Source organism: Rhinoraja longicauda, chromosome 5 (genome assembly GCF_053455715.1).
Source record: "Rhinoraja longicauda isolate Sanriku21f chromosome 5, sRhiLon1.1, whole genome shotgun sequence".
Lineage (NCBI taxonomy): Eukaryota > Metazoa > Chordata > Chondrichthyes > Rajiformes > Arhynchobatidae > Rhinoraja > Rhinoraja longicauda.
In genome coordinates this window covers 54,270,115-54,292,099 of record NC_135957.1, presented here as the reverse complement: position 1 = coordinate 54,292,099, position 21,985 = coordinate 54,270,115, and the positions used below count along the sequence as shown (strand labels likewise).

General features: G+C 43.0%; 1 protein-coding gene across 1 annotated transcript in view; it reads left to right on the top strand.

The window, feature by feature from the left end:
- Window positions 1-21,985, top strand: part of nkain2 (sodium/potassium transporting ATPase interacting 2) — a 309,557-nt gene that overhangs the window by 121,718 nt on the left and 165,854 nt on the right. The window contains exon 3 of the mRNA XM_078399585.1: window positions 7,871-7,951. Coding sequence (XP_078255711.1) covers window positions 7,871-7,951 — 81 coding nt within the window. The remainder of the gene's footprint in view (window positions 1-7,870; window positions 7,952-21,985) is intronic.

The window sequence follows — 21,985 nt, the reverse complement described above, 5'->3', positions numbered from 1 at the left end:
CGAATTATACAGATTATGGATATGGAAATCAAAATCTTCTACTTGAAAGATCATAGTAACTATGGTCGAACAGACACCATTCAATGAGAATAAAAATATAAGAAATCGGAGCAGTACCAGTCCATTTACTCCCTCCACTTTAGTTCATCATTCTTGAAAATAAAGCAGCACAGCACAGGAAAAGGTGCTTTCAGTCCAAAATGCTCATGCTGAACATGATGCAAACTTAAACTTCTCTGCCTGCACTTCATCTGTATTCCTCCATTTCCTGCAGATCCCATGTGCCAACTAAAAGCCTCTTAGATTCTCCTATCATTCCTCTCCACCACCACCCCCGACAGTGCATTCCAGGCACCCACCACACTTTGTGTAAAAAAAAATTGTCCTGCACATCATCTTCAAACTTTTCTCCTCTCACCTTAAAGCTATCCCCTCTAGTCTTTGATATTTCCACCCCAAGGAAAAAGTCTCTGATTGCCACCATATGTATATATCTGTAAATGATTTTATAAACTTCTACCATATCTCTCCTCAACTTCTGATGTTCCAGGGAAAACAATCCAATTTTGTTCCTCTTTCTCTAGCAAATACCCCCTAATTTAGGCAGCATGCTGGTAAACCTCTTGTGCACCCACTCTAAGGTTTCCATATCCTTCCTGTATGAGGTGTCCAGAACTGCACACAATATTCCAAATACAGCCTAACTAATGTCCTACAAAGGTGTAACATGTGTTCCTAACTCTTATACTCAAAGCTCTAACCAATGAAGGAAAGCATACCATATGCCTTCTTTAACACACTATCCACTAGTATTGCAACTTTCAGGGAATAATAGACGGACCCCAAAGATCTCTCTGTACATCAATACTGTTCAGGATCTTGCTATTAATTGTATATTTAACCCTCGCATTTGACCTCCCAAATTGCAACAACTCACACTTGCTCAGATTAAATTCCGTCTGCTATTTCTCAGTCCATTTCTGTAGCTGATTTATATCCCGCTGGAGCATTCTAGTCCTGAACTCTGATTAGCTGGGTTTTAAATGACTCCCATATGTCTGATGTAGACTTAAACAATAACAGCTGCTCCCAATTTACTTCTAAATTTTGTTCTGCCTAAACCTTTTGCACTAAGGAAGTCCCAGTCAATAATGGGGAAGTTAGTCACCCACTATGACAACCCTGTTGCTTTTACTTTTTGTAATCTATCTCAATACCCAGTTACTCTATCTCTCCCGCTGGCTATTGGGAGCCCTATAGTATAATTCCATTAGAGTGATTTTACTATTTTTTGTTTTCAGTGTATTGATATAAAATCAGCCTTTAAAGTTGATTTTCAACAACAACAAAAAAAGACATTATCAAGCAAGTGTATGAAATATTGAAGATCATGGTGTGGAGGGTTTAACCTCCAGACAACATAAGTATGAAGCCAATTGAACAACTTTTCATTCCCCAACCGAAATCAGTATTGAGGTACTCACTGGGTTTGACCCCAGGACCAGTTAACAGGTAACTCCCCGTATCAGGTTGGCCGTCGAAACAATGCTCAGATTCCAAAATTCAGTTCCACTGACTTTCATATAAATGTATTTTGAAGCTCAGTCTACCAACAGTGGAGTAATGTCCAGGAAAATAGATGTCCAGCCAGCACATTGCACCTGTCCATCTATGTCGGGGGCTACGTGATTTGGAATTGTTTTCTATTCTTTCCTTCATGGCTGAGTTTAAATTCTCTTGACTTGTGGTGCTGTGAGAGAACCAAACAGAGTGCAGTGGTTCAAGAAGACAAGTCACCACTAGCTTCTCTAAGACCGCTTGAGATGTGCAGTAAATCCAGGCCTTGCCAACAGCACACATATCTCATTGATGAACAATAAAAATATACGCTTGGTGAATTTTATTTCTGGGAACAAACCAAATAGGAAGTCAGACATAAAAAGGAGAAGGTGCATTGGAGACTTCTGCTGGCCCACATTATGCCCATCCGTTTGTCTCTGATGATCGAAAACCCATGCCCTTGCATTTGTAAACAGCGCCTTGCATGTACCAGATAGGAATCCCTTCTGGCCAACTGACCTAAAATTTGCATTGGGTGGAAAGTTCAGTGGCTAGGACATAATCAGTCATTTTGCCAGATGCTAGATTTGTCAATTAGAAAATGGGCAGGCAGCAGTTGACATTTTTCCCTGATAAGTCTATGTAACTATTTATTTGAAACAAAAAGTTCAAAGGTATCATCCAAAGGTATAATTGTCCCCAAAATTGTAAAAGTAAATGAATCCATAAACTCTCTTCTTGTTTAACTGTATAGCAAAACATAATATTGTGTCCTGATACTTTTGTTCTGTATTGTCCTTAATATGCCATTTAAAAAATTATCAGTTTCAATTAAGAAAATGAAAATCATTGATAAAATATTTGTTATGTTCAACTGCGAGTGATGATATTTTTTAATGGAAAATTATATACCTGTGGTATTTCTTCTTAAAGTAGGCTGGTAAATATAATTCTTTATATTTCAAGGAAGACTTCACAAGTTATCCAAGCAGTTTAAATATTGTGATTTTTGTTTATGAAGTGGCAAAAATTATTCAGTTCAAAACTGCTTATGTTTAGGGAGTGGAGCCTACACCACAAAGAGTTCATTTGGTTCTCAGTTTTAAAGTATTTTACATTTACTCATATCCTTTAAATATAGATATTTGATATGTTCTGCTCATCCTTCAGGTTCAAATTAATTAGATAAATAAATCTCAGGCAATGTATTTCCCTCAACTCATTAGTCATGTGGGTATTCAAGAGAGTGAAGCAATGGGCTTTGTTAGAAACCACATAATGTAAAAAACAAAACACTGGATGATGGAAATCTGAAATAATAACATAAGATGCTGGAAACACCAGAATGGTCAGGCACCATCTGTGCCAAGAGAAAGTGAGTTAACATTTGAGATTAATAGCCTTTCAACGGAACTTGAAGTTAGAGATTTAATAATTTAAGATTTACAAATTTCAAAACCAGAGGAAATATGGTCTTGAGGGGGAGAGAAAAGACTAAGAGGGGAACTTTGTGATAGATAGATTGACTAACTCAAAGGAAAAGAACAAAGTTGTTCTTTTCATGCAGAAGAATTAGTTAAAGAAGATGATAAAAGAACAAAAGAACAAAGAACAAACATCAGCAGAAGCACAGCACAGGAACTGGCCCTTCGGCCCACAATGTTCTGAACATGACTCCGTTAAACTGATCTCCGTTCCTGTATGTGATCCATGTCCATCCATTCCCTGCAAATCTATGTGCCTATTAAAAGCCTTTTAAATGCCACTATTGCATCTGCATTCACCACCACATTTGCCAACATATTCTAGGCACCCCACTACTCTGTGTAAAAAAAAGCTTGCTTCGTACATCTTCTTTAAACTTTCCCCCTCTAACCTTAAAGCTATGCTATCCTGTCATTGACATTTCGACTTTGCAGAAAAAGATTCTACCCTATCTACGCCCCTCACAATTTTATATATTTCTATCAAGTGAGAAACAGAATTAAATTTGAGATTAATGACCTTTCAGAAGAACTGGAAAATGTTGAGAGAAAAAAAAAGTTCACAAGAACATGAGGACTATGAAAAAGTGGAAGAATAGGCTGAATGCAGAAGTCATGAAAGAATTAGTTAAAGAAGATGATAAAAGCTGGTGAATCCAAAAATGATATGGTTGGCAGGCAAAAATAGAAGGCAAATTAAAGCTGAAATTATTAGGGAAAGAGAAAATCTAGAAAACCTGATACTATAATGGAATAGATGATAATCTGCAATTGTTGAATGTTGTGTTCAGTCTTAAAGGTTATAATGTGCCTACTTGGTGGATAAGTTATTGTTTCCAGAATTACATTAGTCTTCTTTGGAATAATGTAGGACACTGAAGACAAATGTCAGAGTGGGAATGGGATAGAAAATTGTTGGATGCGCATTTGGAAGCTTGAGTCGTCAGAAGTACCGACTATATCAAGGTTTCAAATGGCAGCAAAAGTTCTTCAAAGCTCTCCTCCAATCTTTTTTTTCCCTTATGTACCTAATTATTGTTAATTAACTTCTGTTGCAATTTCTAACCTGAGCACGCTCATATAATATTCTATTTATTTCTGAAGTCCAGCAAATGATAATAAAGCTTGTGAAATATACTGTGAGCTTAAGTTATTAATAAGGGGTTTCTATCTGATTCTTGATGTTGCATAAATGAAATATCAGGCTCTTAAAGCACAATGAAGATAAAATTATATTCCAATATGTATTAATGTCCTCGTAATCCTTAATTTTATTAAACCCATGATTCAATTTTACAACAGGACTCTGAAAGCTGAACATAACATCCATAAAGTATGATTTTATATTATAAAACAATATTGTAGTATCTCCAACCTATTGCTGAATGGCAGATTTTGCAGACAGATATATTTCCCTGGAGGTAGACACAAAATGCTGGAGCAACTCAGCGGGTCATGCAACATCTCTGGAGAGAAGGAATGGGTGATGCTTTGGGTCGAGACCCTTCTTCAGACTGATGTCAGGGGATGGGGTGGGACAAAGATAGGATGTATGAGGAGACAGGAAGACTGGTGGGAGAACTGGGAAGGGGGAGGGGATAGAGAGGGAAAGCAAGGGTTATCTGAGGTTAGAGAAGTCAATGTTGATACCGCTGGGGTGTAAACTACCCAAGCAAAATATGAGGTGTTGTTCTTCCAATTTGCACTGGGCCTCACTCTGACAATGGAGGCCCAGGACAGAAAGGTCAGATTGGGAATGGGAGGGAGAGTTAAAGTGCTGAGCCACCGGAAAATCAGGTTGTTTAAGATGGACTGAGGGGAGGTGTTCAGCGAAACGATCGCCGAGCCTGCGCTTGGTCTCGCCGATGTAGAGAAGTTGATCCCTGGAACAGCGGATGCAGTAGGAGGTTGGACGAGGTGCAGGTGAACCTCTGCCTCACCTGGAAAGACTACAATAGATGAGGTTGGAGGAGGTGCAGGTGAACCTCTGCCTCACCTGGAAAGACTACAGTAGATGAGGTTGGAGGAGGTGCAGGTGAACCTCTGGCAATGGAGGAACAGCACCTCATATTTTGCTTGGGTGGATTACACCCCAGTGGTATGAACATTGACTTCTCTAACTTCAGATAACCCTTGCTTCCCCTCTCTATCCCCTCCCCCTTCCCAGTTCTCCCACCAGTCTTCCTGTCTTCTACTAAACATAGCACAAAAAGTAAGGAAATTTGTGTTTGGTAGATTATTTCTTTGTTGTAACAATGCTTCTTGGCAATAAATCTTATACCGTTGGAAAGCCTGTTTATTTCCCTTTTAAATGGTGCCACATTTGCAAGGAACATGCATTTGTGGGATGAGCAGCAGAGCTGAGTATATGGGTTGCGCCCATGAAAAATTTGCCAAATCTTCTCTGCCAATGCCAAACAGCTTATTCTGCTGTTGCTATTGACTCCTGTTTTGAGCTTCTGGTACCCCCAGGTGCTGACATTCAGGTGCCTGATTGGCAGCATCTGTGAGCATGGGCCCTGCTACAGTGGTCAGTAGGTGTCTGCTCCAAGAATCGGCATGTCACGTTTGACTGATCTGGATAGGGCCCGTGCGATAGGGCAACTTCAAGCTGGTGTTCCGCAAAACCAAGTTGCGGCGTTATTTGGAGTGAGCCCTAGTACCATCTCCAAAGTGAAGGCCAAGTTCCATATAACGGGGGATGTCAGAGACAGGCCGCGAAGTGGGCGTCCCAAGAAGACGACACCCGAAGAAGACCGTTTCCTCACCCTGTCAGCACTTAGGAACCGTAGGCTGTCTTCTACAGATTTGCAGTCAAGGTTTACAGGACGATATGGCCGACGGCTCTCTGCCCAGACAATTCGGAACAGACTGCACGCAGCCGATCTCCGGTCTCATAGGGCTGCCAGGAGGCCTGCCATGACTGCCCTTCACCGTCAGGCCCGTTTGCGCTGGTGTCGGCAACACGTGCACTGGAACCTGAACATGTGGAAGGATGTTATGTTCAGCGATGAGTCCAGATTCTGCCTACGGCAGTTGGACCATAGGGTCAAAGTGTGGAGAAGACGCGGAGAACGCTATGCTGATTGCTGCACCGATAGAGTAACATCTTTTGGTGGAGGCAGTGTGATGGTGTGGGGCGGCATCTCCCTCACTAGAAAAACGAGGCTTGTCATCATTGGAGGCAATCTCAATGCAGAGAGATATCGAGATGAGATTCTGCAACCAGTGGCAATCCCATATCTCCACAGTCTGGGACCGAACTCTATCCTCCAAGATGACAATGCTCGCCCCCACAGAGCAGGGTTTCTCAGAGACTACCTCCAGAATTTGGGAGTGGAGAGGATGGAATGGCCTGCCAGCAGTCCTGACCTCAACCCCATTGAACACTTGTGGGATCAGCTTGGGCGTGCTGTTCGTGCCAGAGCGACCAACACAACCACGTTGGCTGACTTGCGACAAATGCTGGTTGAAGAATGGGATGCCATCCCACAACAGTGTGTGACCAGGCTGGTGACCAGCATGAGGAGGAGGTGCCAGGCTGTTGTGGCTGTGTATGGTTCTTCCACACACTACTGAGGCTCCTGTTTATTAAATGAATAAATTGTTAAATTGCCAATATGTCTTGTTTCTTCAGACTTCAATCATCCAATCCACCAAACAACACCGAACAAGAGTCAATGGCAGAATAAGCTGTTTGGCATTGGCAGAGAAGATTTGGCACATTTTTCATGGGCGCAACCCACATACTCAGCTCTGCTGCTCATCCCACAAATGCATGTTCCTTACAAATGTGGCACCATTTAAAAGGGAAATAAACAGGCTTTCCAACGGTATAAGATTTATTGCCAAGAAGCATTGTTACAACAAAGAAATAATCTACCAAACACAAATTTCCTTACTTTTTGTGCTATGTTTATATCCTATCTTTGTCCCGTCTCATCCCTGATATCAGTCTGAAGAAGGGTCTCGACTTAAAACATCACCCATTCCTTCTCTCCAGAGATGCTGCATGACCCGCTGAGTTACTCCAGCATTTTGTGTCTACCTTTGATTTAAACCAGCATCTGTAGTTTTCTTTCCTATATATTTCCCTGGAAATTGGTCTGCTTTGTTAAAGACGCATTCAACTAGCTATGAATGAAAGATTCATGAACCAGCTACAACAAAATATTCTGCTGTGCATGTAGCCCAAAGCTTGCATAGAAAATGTGCACACGTCTATACATGATAGATCTTTGCGGTCAGCTGAGAGGAGCTTTGGAAGGAAGGGCAAGTAGAATAGAGGAAAGAGCATTACTAAGAGGAAAATGGGAACTCGCATGTTAAATTGCGGCATTGGAATCAATCAGGCATGGTTCAGTTGGTGGTAGAGGGTTTGTGTGTGATAAGGCAGGCTGGTGGGTGTGGTTCATGATGCAATTAGGCCAGTGTCAAGTAAGGATATTAGCGAGGTGAGATAAAAGGTAAGTGCAAATGTCAAAGTGGACAAAAATGTTAAATGTGCTGCATTCCTAATATGCTAATATAGCATTGTGAAGGCTAACTAAGTGGTTCACATGTGCTGCCTGCTGCATGTTCCTGTGCTTACTTGCCTTATCACATCTCATAAAAGGTAGATCAGAACAAATTCAGCATAATCTGTGGCCCATGCAGTGATAATTGCATTCTGCTTTCAATTTTCGATTCTTTTTGTTAATGTGTTAGGTATTTTGGATAATAATTTATATCATTATGGTTATAAACAGCATAATCTATTGTATTCAATGTAAAACATCTTTAAATCAGCGGCTTTTTTCTCTCTCATTTTGTCCCCTTCCCCAAAGTATGCCATCTGGATGGTCCTCTGGATCACGTGGAACGTGTTTGTAATCTGCTTCTACTTGGAAGTTGGAGACCTTGCAAAGGTAATTTACCATCTGATGTTCCAAAGCTGTTCACATACTGTTACAACAAAAGCTATTAAATGCAATTCTTGATATCTGTGAATGGTTCTTTCTCCTGAGGTATTTTAAAGGTGATCATGTCATTCCGAATAGGTTTACACAACTGTATCTGAATCTGCTCTGTGCAAACGTTATTATGACAAGCATTTACAAGATGCTGTAAGCCTATTCCTGTGTATTAACCTGCAGGAAAATTGTGCCTTTAATATCATTTGATGATATGAGTTCTGAATATTTCATTGCACTGCAGATGAAATTGTATGCATGTATTTTCTCCTCAAGGCAAGAAAGCTCAATGTGATGCTATTATATAGACAAGTAGATTAATGCTAGTGCCACAAGGAGTTGTGAGATACTGATGATGAAAATGCATACCAATGCAAGTGGGCAGCGCAAAGTTTTCATTAAGTTAAAATGATTTATAAATGAGAAGAATACGACTTATAGCATGAATTGAGAAAAAAAATCCAGAAAATTTAAATTCAAACTTCCTTAGTGCAGCAATCGTTCCCTGGTCATTCATCAGAAGGATGAGGGGGGATCTTATTGAAACATATAAGATAATTAGGGGATTGGACACATTAGAGGCAGGAAACATGTTCCCAATGTTGGGGGAGTCCAGAACAAGGGGCCACAGTTTAAGAATAAGGGGTAGGCCATTTAGAACGGAGATGAGGAAGAACTTTTTCAGTCAGAGAGTGGTGAAGGTGTGGAATTCTCTGCCTCAGAAGGCAGTGGAGGCCAGTTCGTTGGATGCTTTCAAGAGAGAGCTGGATAGAGCTCTTAAGGATAGCGGAGTGAGGGGGTATGGGGAGAAGGCAGGAACGGGGTACTGATTGAGAGTGATCAGCCATGATCGCATTGAATGGCGGTGCTGGCTCGAAGGGCTGAATGGCCTACTCCTGCACCTATTGTCTATTGTCTATTGTCTATTGTTATCACATGATCTTGATTGCTTAATCAAGATCATATTTTTTTGGTCTGAACAGTTCATGCCACATGTCTGTGATAAACCATTATTCTTGGGGAGGATGGAAATATGTTACCCCAAACGACGCTACGCTTCTTCTGATGACAAATAAAAGCAGAGTGCCCAGAAATTGAAGTCTTTATCTCAAACCATTCGATTTCAACTGACATAAGATGATTCAAAATAGCTAAGCTGCAGTTGTCAATATTAAAACACTTCAGCTACAGCGCTCCCCTATTGCTTGTTGATCTGTCCATTTTTCTCAGGTTGTCTCTTGACAACTACAAACCTCCACCAGTGCGTTCTAGTTAGCCCCACAGAGATCTGCATTTAAACTGTTGCTCTCCACCTTTCATTAGCTATTTGTTTGAAGTTATTGAGAAAATTATCTGCAAGTTAGTGGATGGGGTGTAGCCAGGTTTGCTGAATATATTTTTGTACTATTTCGAGGCTCCTTTCTGTACAATTATGCAAAATACCACAAAAGTGCAGTAGAACTGCGTTCAGTGAGCAGTAGACAGAGTGGAGATTTGCTCAGTAGCAGTCGCAGAATTGTAAGTAAGGTTAGATTAGCTTTCATTGCTCTGTATTTTGTTGATTTATTGATTTGGTGATGTAAACAGAACAGAAGATACAGAGCCAGAGGAGAGTGCCTCACCCCTCAAGCCTGTCCCACCATGAAATATGACCATTGCTGGCCTCAATTCCTCTTCTCTGCCAATTTCCTATTACCTCCAATCCTTAATCTTTAAAATATTTATCTATCTTCCATAAATATATCTATTGATCTGGCCTCCATCATCATCATGAGCAAGGAATTCCAGAGATTCACTACCCTCTGAGAGAAGAGATTTGAACGCATTTCAGTGTTAAATGACCAGACCCTTATTTTGTAGCTATATCCTCCTTGTATATAACTCACATAAACATAAAGCTATGATGTTTAGGGCTATCATCTTAGGCCCCCTCGGTCATGGCTGACCATGGGTCATGCATCCTAGTTGGCTGCTTGCTCCACACCTCGGCTAGAGCAGCCTCGCTTGTGGCTGAAGAGACCAATGCGGGCGTGACAGTCTCTGTCGCAAAGGTCACATTTGTGCGTGGTCTCTGGTTTGTTGATGTTGCTGCGCTCCTTTCTGCGTGCCTGCTTTTCAGTTTCTCTTCCCCCGTTTTGAGATGTTGGTTCAGGGTACCTCTCCACCTCGTACGGTCAGCTGCAAGGCTCTCCCAGGACTCCACATTGATGTCGAGCGCCTTCAAATCTCTCTTGCAGACATCCTTGTAACGTAGCTGGGGGCGGCCGATGGTTCTCCTCCCAGATGTTAGCTCTCCATAGAGGATGTCTTTTGGAATACGGCCATCCTCCATGCGGTGGACATGGCCCAGCCACCACAGCCTGAGTAGAGCGTACATACTGGGAAGGCCAGCGCGAGACAGAATCTCGGCATCGGACACTCAGTCTTGCCAGGATATACCCAGGATACGGCAGATGCTTCTAAGGTGGAAGGTATTGAGTCTTCTCTCCAGTCTGGCATATGTAGTCCATGTCTCACTGCCGTACAGCAGCGTGCTGTTGACACAGGCATGGTAGACTGCTATCTTTGTCTTCACTGTCAGCTTTGGATTGGTCCACACTCGAGTTGTGAGGCGAGCGAGAGTTGTAGCTGCCTTCCCGATCCTCTTGTCAATCTCTGTGTCAAAGGAGAGGTTGTCGGTGATGGTGGAGCCGAGGTACGTGAACAGATGGACGGCATCGAGTTCGTAGTCGTCGATGGTGATGACAGGCGGTGCCTCTGTATCCTGTCCCAGGACGTTCGTCTTCTTCAGGCTGATGGACAGTCCAAAGTTCTTGCAAGCCCGATAGAAGCGAGAAGCGGTCCATCAGTGACTGTAGTTCCTGCTGGGTGTGGGACACAACTGTTGCGTCATTGGCGAACAACATGTCTCTGATGAGAGCTTCACGTACTTTTGTTTTGGCTCGTCTGCTGACAAAGTCAAACGCCTTGGTGAGGTCAATGAAAGCCATATACAGGGGCATCCGCTGTTCTCTGCACTTCTCCTGGAGCTGGCGAAGGGAGAAGACCATGTCTACTGTTGACCTTCCAGCTCGGAAACCGCACTGTGACTCTGGGTAGACACATTCTGCCAGCTTCTGCAGGCGGATCAAGATGACCCGAGCAAAGACCTTGCCGACAATGTTGAGGAGGGAGATGCCTCTGTAGTTGTTGCAGTCGCTTCTCTCGCCCTTGTTCTTGTAGAGGGTAATGATCGTGGCATCCCTCATGTCCTGAGGTACAGCTCCTTCTTGCCAGCACTGGCAGAGGACTTCATGCAAAGGAAGCAGTAAGGTTGTCTTGCAGTGTGAGATCAGGTCAGGGGGAATCCCATCGCTGTCTGGGGCCTTGCCTGAGGCCAGGCTGTCAATGGCCTTGCTGAGCTCTTCTATCGTCGGCTCTCCATCTAACTCATCCATGGTCAGCAGGCACTCGATGGCATCAAGGGCTGAGGGGGACACAGTGTTCTCTCTCGAGTAGAGGTCGGAGTAGTGTTCCACCCATCTCTCCATCTGCTGGCATTTGTCTGTGATTGCTTCCCCAATGGAGGATTTGAGGGGGGCTGTATTGTTCTGGACTGGTCCTTGTGCCTTCTTAATGCCATTGTACATTCCCCTGATGTTCCCTGTTATGGCGGCCATCTGGATGTCCTCACTAAGCTGTGTCCAGTACACATTGGCGCAACGCCTGGCAGTCTGCTGAGCCTTGCTCCTGACAGCCCTGAGGATCTGCAGGTTCTTCTCGTTGGCTGACCGCTTGTTCTCGGCTAGGGCGGCGCGCTTGGCTTCGATGACGGGAGTCACCACGGTCGACTTGGCCTCAAACCAGTCATGTGTCTTTGAGATCTTCTTCCCAAAGCTAGCCAAGGCTGTGCGGTGCATAGTGTCCCGCAGAGTTTCCCACTTCTCTGTTGCAGAGTCTCCAGGACACGAGGTGCCAAGTTCTCTCTCAAAAGCCTCTGCAAACTGTTGCACGTGGTCTGGATGGGGCATCTTGCTGACATCAATGCGGGGTTTCCCCTGCTTCTTGGTATGGTAGAACTTCTTTGGTTGCAGCCTAATCTTGCAACACACCAAGTAGTGGTCTGTGTGGCAGTCCGCACTGTGGTAGGAGCGTGTGTGGAGAACGTTCTTGAGGGCGGCACGTCTGACCAGGATCAGATCCAGTTGATGCAAATGCTTTGAGCGTGGGTGCCTCCAGGAAACCTTGTGCTGGGGCTTTGTCTGGAAGTACGAGTTGGCAATGCACAGGTCATGGTAAGTGCACAGCTCGAGCAGTCGCTGTCCATTCTCATTCATTTTGCCCACACCAAACTGCCCAAGGCAGGAAGACCATGATTCGTGGTCTGCACCCACTCTGGCATTGAAGTCGCCCAAGAGAACAAGTTCTTCCTTGCTGGGGATGCTGCTGATGATGGATGCGAGGTTCTCGTAGAACTCGTCCTTTGTGTCTGATGTGGAGGAGAGTGTCGGGGCATAGACGCTGACAAGGGTGACTGGGCCTGCGGTGGTGTTGTGGCAGAGAGTCAGGAGTCGCTCTGAGCCAATTCTGCCTGGTTCCACCGTGTTCAGCAGGCTGTCCCTTACTGCGAAGCCTACTCCGTGCTCTCTGGGCTCGTCAGAGTCCTTCCCCTGCCAGTAGAACGTGTAGTCCTTCTCCTTCAATGTGGCCGAGTCTGCCAGCCTTGTTTCCTGAAGGGTGGCTATGTCCACATTGAGTCTCTTGAGCTCATTGTTTATGACAGCTGTTTTCCTGGAATCGCTGATGTCCTGTGGGTTTCCAGAGAGGCCGGTCATCATTGTCCGGACATTTCAAGTTCCCAGTTTAAGAGCTGGTCTCTTTTGATGTGTTCTTTCGTTGGCAGGTGCGATGGTTGCAATCTGCTGTTCGGATGGTTCCTAATCCCTGTGCATCCAGTGAGGATAGCAGACCGTTGCGGGACAGCACCTTATTGGCTGGGGGCTGCCCAGCTTGAGGCGGGCGGTAGCTGTCTAGTGAGATCCGAAAATCCCTCCCACCGTCGGGAGCAACCCCTGGCACCTCGCTTTACGCCAATCTAGCGGTGACTTATAACCGGTAACTGTTGCTCCCCGTATTGTGTCGATGCCACAGGCGAAGCTGGAGTGTCCTCTCCAGGTTGTAGGCGTAGGTTTGCAGTGATGTGTGGTCAGATGCAAGCCTGGGCGATGTCGTATGAAGGACAGGCTGTTGCCCATGCAGCACGTCCCCCCTCTCCACGTTGCTGATTGATCCAAAGGAACAGCAGAGCCGTTACAGTTTGGCACCAGCGCTGTCGGAGGAGCTGCCAGAACGAGGTTGTAGACAACGACGAACTGCCTTCGGGACTCTGACTCCGGATTTTCTTGAGGTTTACTCCTGGAGCACTTTTCTTAACTGGATATGGCCACAAGGCAGTGGTGGTTTTAGATCAGAGTTTTCCCTCTCCTAGATGGACTGCCTTCCCAGGCTGACGAGCCTCATCTGCCCGAGACTCGTGGGGGCGGGAGTGTCTACCTTTCCGTGCGGGTCTATGAAACCTGCCCACTTAGGACTATCAGCAATTAGACAAAATGGTATTAAGAAGTTAATACACTGGGCTGTTGTGCAGAAATGCTTTGAGAAAACACAGCTAACTCAGATATAAGTTTACACTTTATCTTTTGATGATACAAAAGTTAGTGATTTTGCAGATAGTGAAGATGGTTGTGAACGATTGCAGCAGGATCTGGATCGATTGGCCAGGTGGGAAGAGGGATAGTTGATGGAATTTAATGCAGAGAAATGTGAGGTGTTGCATTTTGGGACGTTGAACAAGTTCAGGACCTACACAGTAAATGGTAGGCCTCTGGGTAGTGGTGTAGAGCAGAGGGATCCAGGAGTACAAGTACATGGTTCCTTGAAGGTCGAGTCGCAGGTAGATAAGGTGGTCAAAAAGGCTTTCGGCACTTTGGCCTTCATCAGTCAGAGTATTGAGTATAGAAGTTGGGAGGCCATGTTGCAGTTGTATAAGAAGTTGATGAGACTGCATTTAGAATATTGTGTTCAGTTCTGGGCATCATGTTTTTGTATAATACATTGATTTTGTCAAACTTGAAAGGGTTCAGAAAAGATTTATAAGGATGTTGCTAGGACAAGAAGGTGTGAGCAATAGGAAGAGGTTGAGTAGGCTAGGTCTCCATTCCATGGAGCGTAGGAGGATGAGGGGAGATCGTATAGAGGTATACAAAATCATGAGAGGAATAGATCGGGTGGATGCACAGAGTATTTTACCCAGAGTAGGGGAATCGAGGACTAGAGGACAGGTTCAAGGTGAAGGGGAAAAGATTTAGTAGGAATCCGAGGGGTAACTTTTTCACACCGAGGGTAGCGGGTGTATGGAACAAGCTGCCAGAGGAGGTAGTTGAGGCTGGGACTATCCCATCATTTAAGAGACAGTTAGACAGGTACATGAATAAGACAGGTTTGGAGGGTTATGGACCAAGCGCAGGCAAGTGGGACTAGGATAGCTGGGACATTGTTGGCCGGTGTGGGCGAGTTGGGCCGAAGGGCCTGTTTCCACACTGTATCAATCTATGACTCTATGACTCTAACTCTGGAAATTTAATTTTCTGAACATCCGTACCTTTAGTTGACTGCATTAAACACAAGGAAATCCTCAACGATAGTGGAAAATTTGCAGAAAAGTTTAAGAACAAATAATTCTTGTTAATTCCAGAGTGTGTTTAGTTTCTTTTTGTCTCAATCCATGGTATAGTTTTCTTGGTTAACAAGGCCAGGAGTCCTCTGACATAGCTAAGCCCTCATACATAAATCTTAGTAAGAATCAGATACCATTTCAAGATCTAATCCCTTAGCAAAATATTACTTGCGTCCAATATCTCTACCTCTGCAATACCAAGAATGATGTTTCAAATTAAGAAACAGAATTAAAACTAACTAAACATTCTCTGAAAAAGACATCAGGAATGGTACATCATGGAATCTATTTGCCAATTATACTTGGCATAGATTCCATAGGTCAAGTAGTTTCCCATGTGCTCTGTGTGTGTGTTTCTCTATCTGTGTTTTATTATATGACAGTGGCATTTAGGAGACTTTTGGATAAACATATACATTTGTACGGAATGGAGGGATATGGATTATGTGCAGGCAGATAAGATCCAGTCTTGGCATCATGTTCAGCATAGATATTGGGGGCAAAAGAGTGTGCTGTACTGTTTCATGTTCTCTGTAAAACAATTTGTGTCATTGTGAATTAGGGGCAAGAGAGTTTCCAATGCAAAATAACCAAAATTTTTTCACCGCAGGCTTTTCAAACAAAAAGTATTTTAAAGAGCTATACATCTATTATATTTACTGCAAGTTAAAAATACTATGTGTTACAATGCTTAATAGTATTATTGTGCAAGTGCCAATAGAAGCGATTGCTTCTCAATTTTAATGGCCACTGTAGTGAAACTGACAGACTCTGTTCTGAAGAGACAATTGTGTGATTACCGCAGGGAGGTTACATGGAAATCTTATTTTCCCTTAGCTCTTTTTTCCCAAGACGGCTTTTAACTGCTTGTCAATTTCCAAAGTTACTTTTAAGTGTACGCTAAATACATTAGTGTTCCCTAATTTACCCAATGAGTTATGTTCAATTCACATCATGGAAAAACATGCTAAATCAGAGATATATACATGTTATAGTAGCATTTCCTGTATTGAATTTCACATCTGCAACATCTTGGAAAATCGACCGACAAGCTTTCAATCTTTGAATAAACATACAATCTTTATAAACAACATTTATTGGCAAAAAACTGAAGTGTTGCTATCATCATACCTGTTTTAGGTTGTCATATTATAATTTAAATAAAATGATAATTTCACTTGGTCCTAACTCATTCCTATAATTTAGTCTCGTAAGTAGGTGGTAAAATTATCTACAAAACTGCATTGAAATGCAGCTGGTTCTCTTTTAATGAAGGTAGACACTAAATGCTGGAGTAACTCAGCGGGACAGGCAGCATCTCTGGAGAGAAGGAATGGGTGATGTTTCCGGTTGAGACACTTCTTCAGACTTTTTAAATTATGTTGTCTCCACAGCCCTATCTTCCAAGGAGTTCCCCTTATCACATCGTGCCACTACTGAGTATAAAAATGCAGATATACTTACTTACTATACACATTTTACACAGGACTGTGAGGCCAAATTCTGCTCCAGATCAATTTACAAGTTTGTGGATGACACCTCCACACCTGGAGTGAGCCGGAGATGACACATCGGGAGTGGGCTGGATTTCGAACAGTGATGCGATAGAGTATAGGAAGGAGATAAGAGATTTTAGTCATATGGTGTCAATACAACAACCTCTCCAGCATCTGCAGTTCCTTATTAACAGGACAAAGGAGCTTGTTATTGACTTCAGGAAGTGATGTGATACCTCAGTCAGCATTAATGATGGAAATGGTCAAGAGCCTCAAGTTCCTTGGCACAAATAACATCCACAATTTGTCCTGGACCAACCATATTGAAGATACGGCAAGAAAGCACACCAACACCTCTTCTTTCTGAGAAGGCGAAGGAAGTTTGACATGTCTCCAACAACTTGTATTAACCTCTACAGATGCACCATGGAAAGCAGCCCAGTCTATAACACAAAACAACCCGCCCGCCCCCTTCTCCTCCGCTCTGCTATTGAATTCATCTACACATCCCACTGCCTCAGGAAAACAGCCACTATAATCAAAGATCACACACTCCAGTTATTCCCTCTTCTCTCCTCTCCCCTCGGCTGGATGATACAGAAGTTGAAAGCATGTAGCACCAGATTCAGAAACAGCTTCCAGACAGCACTGCTGTCAGAGTATTGAACGGTCCTCTCGTAGGCTAAGGGTGTACCCCTAATCTCCCAACCTATTTCACTGTGGCTCTTGCATATTTTTTTACCTGCGCTTTTTCTCTTCTGTAAAGGCCATAATGCTATAACACTGCATTCGGCAGAATGCTATTTTTCTCTTTTCCCTACCTGTTCTACTGGTATATGGTTTGATTGTACTTGTGTATGGTATAGTTTTGACTGGATAGACACAAATAACATTTTTCACTGCATCTTGGTATACATGACAATAATAAACCAATAAAATTATTCTTTAATTTTTTAATGGTTAGAGGCCATTAATATGCAGTTTTGTTATTAAAAAATATTTACATAAAAAAGCTATCTAAAACTATTACCATCCTGCAACAAAAAACATAATTAAGCTCATCGAATCACCACAAATCAGGCATATAAATTGCGTAGAATAAAAAAGTTTCCATCCAATTTATTGTAAGTCATTCTGAGGAAGATTTACCAATTATTCAATAAAGAAGCACTCTGAGTATTCCCTGAAGGCAAAGTCACACTTAACATTCACAGGCAGAGCAAAAGGTTGGAAATTACAAACCACAAAAGAATACAGAATAAATCAGCTGTTTGCATAACACCCTCTTATTATAATCTGCATCATCAATGTTTCACATCTTCTTTTGATTGCTTGTAATAACATACTTGATAACAAGAATTTACTTCAGGAATTTAGTAATGGCTCAACTCATGAAAGCCTGCTTATTCACTTATGATGTTAGATTATTTCTAGTAAATAGTGGATTTGCTCCAGGAAGAAAAGGGCACGAAAGCTACTTATTTTTCTCATGTATTCATTTTTAGTATCTGGCCATTGTTGGAAAGCCTGCATTTCTTTCCCATCCATACTTTGGAGCAATGATGATGAGCCAGCTTCTCTAAGCATTGTAGGAGCTCTCTTAATGATGTTAGTGAAGAAAATGATATGTGACATAGAGGCTTGGCATTCCTATTTGTCTGAATCCCTTGTACTTTTTGGTTTTAGGTATTGTGGGTTTGAAAAGTACTGTCAAAGTAGTTTGTGTAAATAACTGCACTGTATTTTGTTAATGGCATACTCTGCATCTAAAGAGTCATGGTGATGGAGGGAATGAATATCTGCGGTGGTGAATGGGGTGGCAATCAAATGTGCTGTTTTATTCTGAATGATGTTCAGTTTCCTGAGATTTGTTGCACTCATTGAGATAAGCGATGACTATTCCATCACATACCAGATTTATGCCTTGCAGTTAGAAGTTACTGGTTTACTAGGTTAATTCCCGGAATAGCGGGACTGTCGTATGTTGAAAGACTGGAGCGGCTAGGCTTGTATACACTTGAATTTAGAAGGATGAGAGGGGATCTTATCGAAACATATAAGATTATTAAGGGGTTGGACACGTTAGAGGCAGGAAACATGTTCCCAATGTTGGGGGAGTCCAGAACCAGGGGCCACAATTTAAGAATAAGGGGTAGGCCATTTAGAACGGAGATGAGGAAAACCTTTCTCAGTCAGAGAGTTGTAAATCTGTGGAATTCACTGCCTCAGAGGGCAGTGGAGGCCAATTCTCTGAATGCATTCAAGAGAGAGCTAGATAGAGCTCTTAAGGATAGCGGAGTCAGGGGGTATGGGGAGAAGGCAGGAACGGGGTACTGATTGAGAATGATCAGCCATGATCACATTGAATGGTGGTGCTGGCCCAAAGGACCGAATGGCCTACTCATGCACCTATTGTCTATTGTTTATTGTCTATTGTAAGACTTCCGAATGTCAGGATGTGAATCACTCAAGGGTCTGTCCCACTTAGGCGATTTTTTTAGGCGACTGCCGGCGACCGTCAAAGTCGTAGCAGATCGCTGAAATTTTCTTTTACCCGACGACAATGACCACGACAATGCTGAGTCAGGTCGAGATTACACCGTCTTCGGAAACATCGCAAAATTGCCATGCTGTCAGTGCTTGTCTGGCGTCCTAATTTTCGCTGAAATCACTGACAAGTCGGTAAGTACTTGAGAGTTTTGAAATATAACATCATGCCCGGGTTACTTGAAAACCAAGGTTCACGGTAACAAGGCATAAACTGGATTGACTTCCGGTTCACTAACAGAAGTATTAAGAAATTTAATTTTAAAAGTGGTTAAATGGATTTTTGTGAAAAGTGTGTGGGCATTTTTTGAAAATGTACGGGAGATGCATATCTGGTTTCTGGGTTGCATATCTGGGTTGGGAGGTCTTAATGATTGCAGGCCTATCGCACTGACCTCTGTAGTCATGAAGACCTTTGAAAGACGTACTGGCCCAGCTGAAAAACATCACAAACCCCCTGCTGGACCCCCTGCAGTTTGCATACAGGGCCAATAGATCGGTGGATGACGCAGTCAACCTAGGCCTGCACTTCATCCTCCAGCACCTAGACCGCAAGGGAACCTATGCCAGGATTCTGTTTGTGGACTTTAGCTCTCCATTGTACAAGAGCTACTACACTCCAAACTCTCCCAGTTGACTGTGCCTTAACCCCTCTGTCAGTGGATCATCAACGTCCTGACAGACGGAAGCAGCATGTGAGGCTGGGAAAGCACATCTCGGACCCGCAGACCCTCAGCATAGGAGCACCGCATGGCTGCGTACTCTCCCCTCTCCTTTACTCTTTCTGCACCAACGACTGCACCTCCACAGACTCCCCTGTCAAGCTCCTCAAGTTTGGGGATGACACAGCCCTGATTGGACTGATCCAGGATGGAGAGGAATCTGCCTACAGACAGGAAGTGACACAGCTGGCATTCTGGTGCCAACACAACAACCTGGAGCTCAATGCTCTTAAGACAGTGGAACTAATTGTAGACTTTCAAATAGCTCCCCCTCCCCTTTCCCCACTCACCATCAACAACACCATAATCACATCTGTGGAGCCATGTAAGTTCCTTGGAACCATCAACTCCAGGGACCTTAAATGGGGGGCCACCATCGACTCCACAGTCAAAAAGGCCCAACAGAGGATGTACTTCCTGCGGCAACTGAAGGAACACAATCTGCCACAGGCAATGATGGTCCAATTCTATACTGCTATCATTGAGTCTGTCCTCACCTTCTCCATCATGATCTGGTTTGGCTCAGCCACCAAGCACGACATCCGGAGGCTGCAACGGATCGTTCGCACAGCTGAGAAGGTTGTTGGCTGCAACCTTCCCCCCCATTGACGAATTTTACACTGCAAGGGCCAGGAAGCGAGCGGGCAAGATCATCTCTGACCCCTCTCACCCTGGCCACAAACTTTTCAAAGCACTTCCCTCTGGAAGGCGACTCCGGACTGTCAAAGCAGCCACAGCCAGACATAAAAACAGCTTTTTTCCACGAGTGATAGTTCTACTCAAAAACCAAAGTCTGTAGTCTCTTTTTTGCTCTGGTTTATTTTCACCCACATGTTTAGACCATAATGTTGTATCCTTATTGTTTTGATGTGGTTATGCTTTATTCTTAATTGTTAACTGTATGTTTGTGTTGTCATTTGTGAGCGGAGCACCAAGGTACATTCCTTGCATATGCACATACTTGGCCAATAAACTTATTCATTCATTCATTCATTCATGATGAGGACGAACTACCAACAGCTCCACAAAAGTCAAACTATGTGGTCCGATTGCAAAATACTAGTTTATTACAATATGGTTCTGTTCCAATCACCATTCAAGAATATTGTTGTATTATGCAATAGTAACTGAACTAGAAGTTAACTATTGTATCCTTTCTGCTGTCCCTGGCAACAGTAAATTTAAGAGTATTTGATAACCCTTGACGACACTTGGCCATGACTACCATTTGAATACAAAGTCCACTCAATCAATCCAGGAAACAAATGGCGTTGCCAGTAATGTGTCCTCTTGACCTATTCAACATTTAAAGCAGAGTTTTCTGCAAATTCACTTGGTACTATTTAAATCAAACAGTGTTCTCACATATCTCTCATGTTGTTGGAAAATCATTGTAATAGCAAATGAAAGCATGTGTTCTATTTATGGTTTTGGCAGTACTCATAATTCCAATCCAAACGAGAAGCTAACTCCATCAATCAAAAGACCTCTCTTTTTATACAAATGTCTAAACAACTTCCTGTCACATGACAAATACATTCTTGACACATTAACGGACCATATCTGTGGGTTTTAACAATCTTGGCTGCATCTATATACTAAAGCTCTCATTTGTTTGTTTGTTTTGTTCCTGAACTACAGCCAAAATGGTACACGATAGCGCGACAATTTTTGGCCCACCATACTCACCGTCGTCCCTTTGGTGCTAATGGAAGAAGTTTCATTGAAATCGGTGTTATATTTTTAAAGTTATTCACATTTTAAAGTTTAAATCTATCTCCTAGGAGAGGAGGGGGTAGGGAGGGAGGGAGGGGAGTGGGGGGTGAGGGGAGGGGGAGGGGGGAGGGGGAGGAGAGGGTGCTGCACCAATGCAGGAGAGGTTTGGGCCCAATGAGTCCACTATGTCCACTATAACACAAAAATGTAATAAACTGTATTAAAATGTTAAATATCACTATTGTAAACCAATTACAAATTACAAAGCTCTTGCTGTCTTCTTCTCCGTCACACTACTAGTACATAGAGTTTGGGAAGTTGGATAAGGCTAGTGAGCAGAGCTGACAGTCGATCTAAGACCATGGTGACTACTATGAATGCCTTGAGCTTACAAGCCGACATGCAAACTGTTTGTAACTTCAACGTAATTGAGGTAGTGGATATAGATAGAGTGCAGTCATCTAATACACATGGTTAAATTAAATTCTTCACTCATTCATGCATTGTTCAAAGCCTTCCAGTCTGATGGGTTTGTATGGCTGTAGGAAAGTATATACTGTTCCTCACTTTCTAACACAGCACGTTTCTATTTTCTTTCAAAATCAATTTGACCCTTTTGAATTGAGAATTGGAACTTCCCTGGCCAGAGAGGAAAAGATCAGTGGAGTCTGGCCTCTGTCCAAGGGAATGAAGGACAGAGACAAATGAAAGTAGCGGGTCAAGATATTATATTTTTTGTTTAGTAAATAAAGAGTTAATTTTTTGGCACTACCAATATATAAAACTCTAGAAT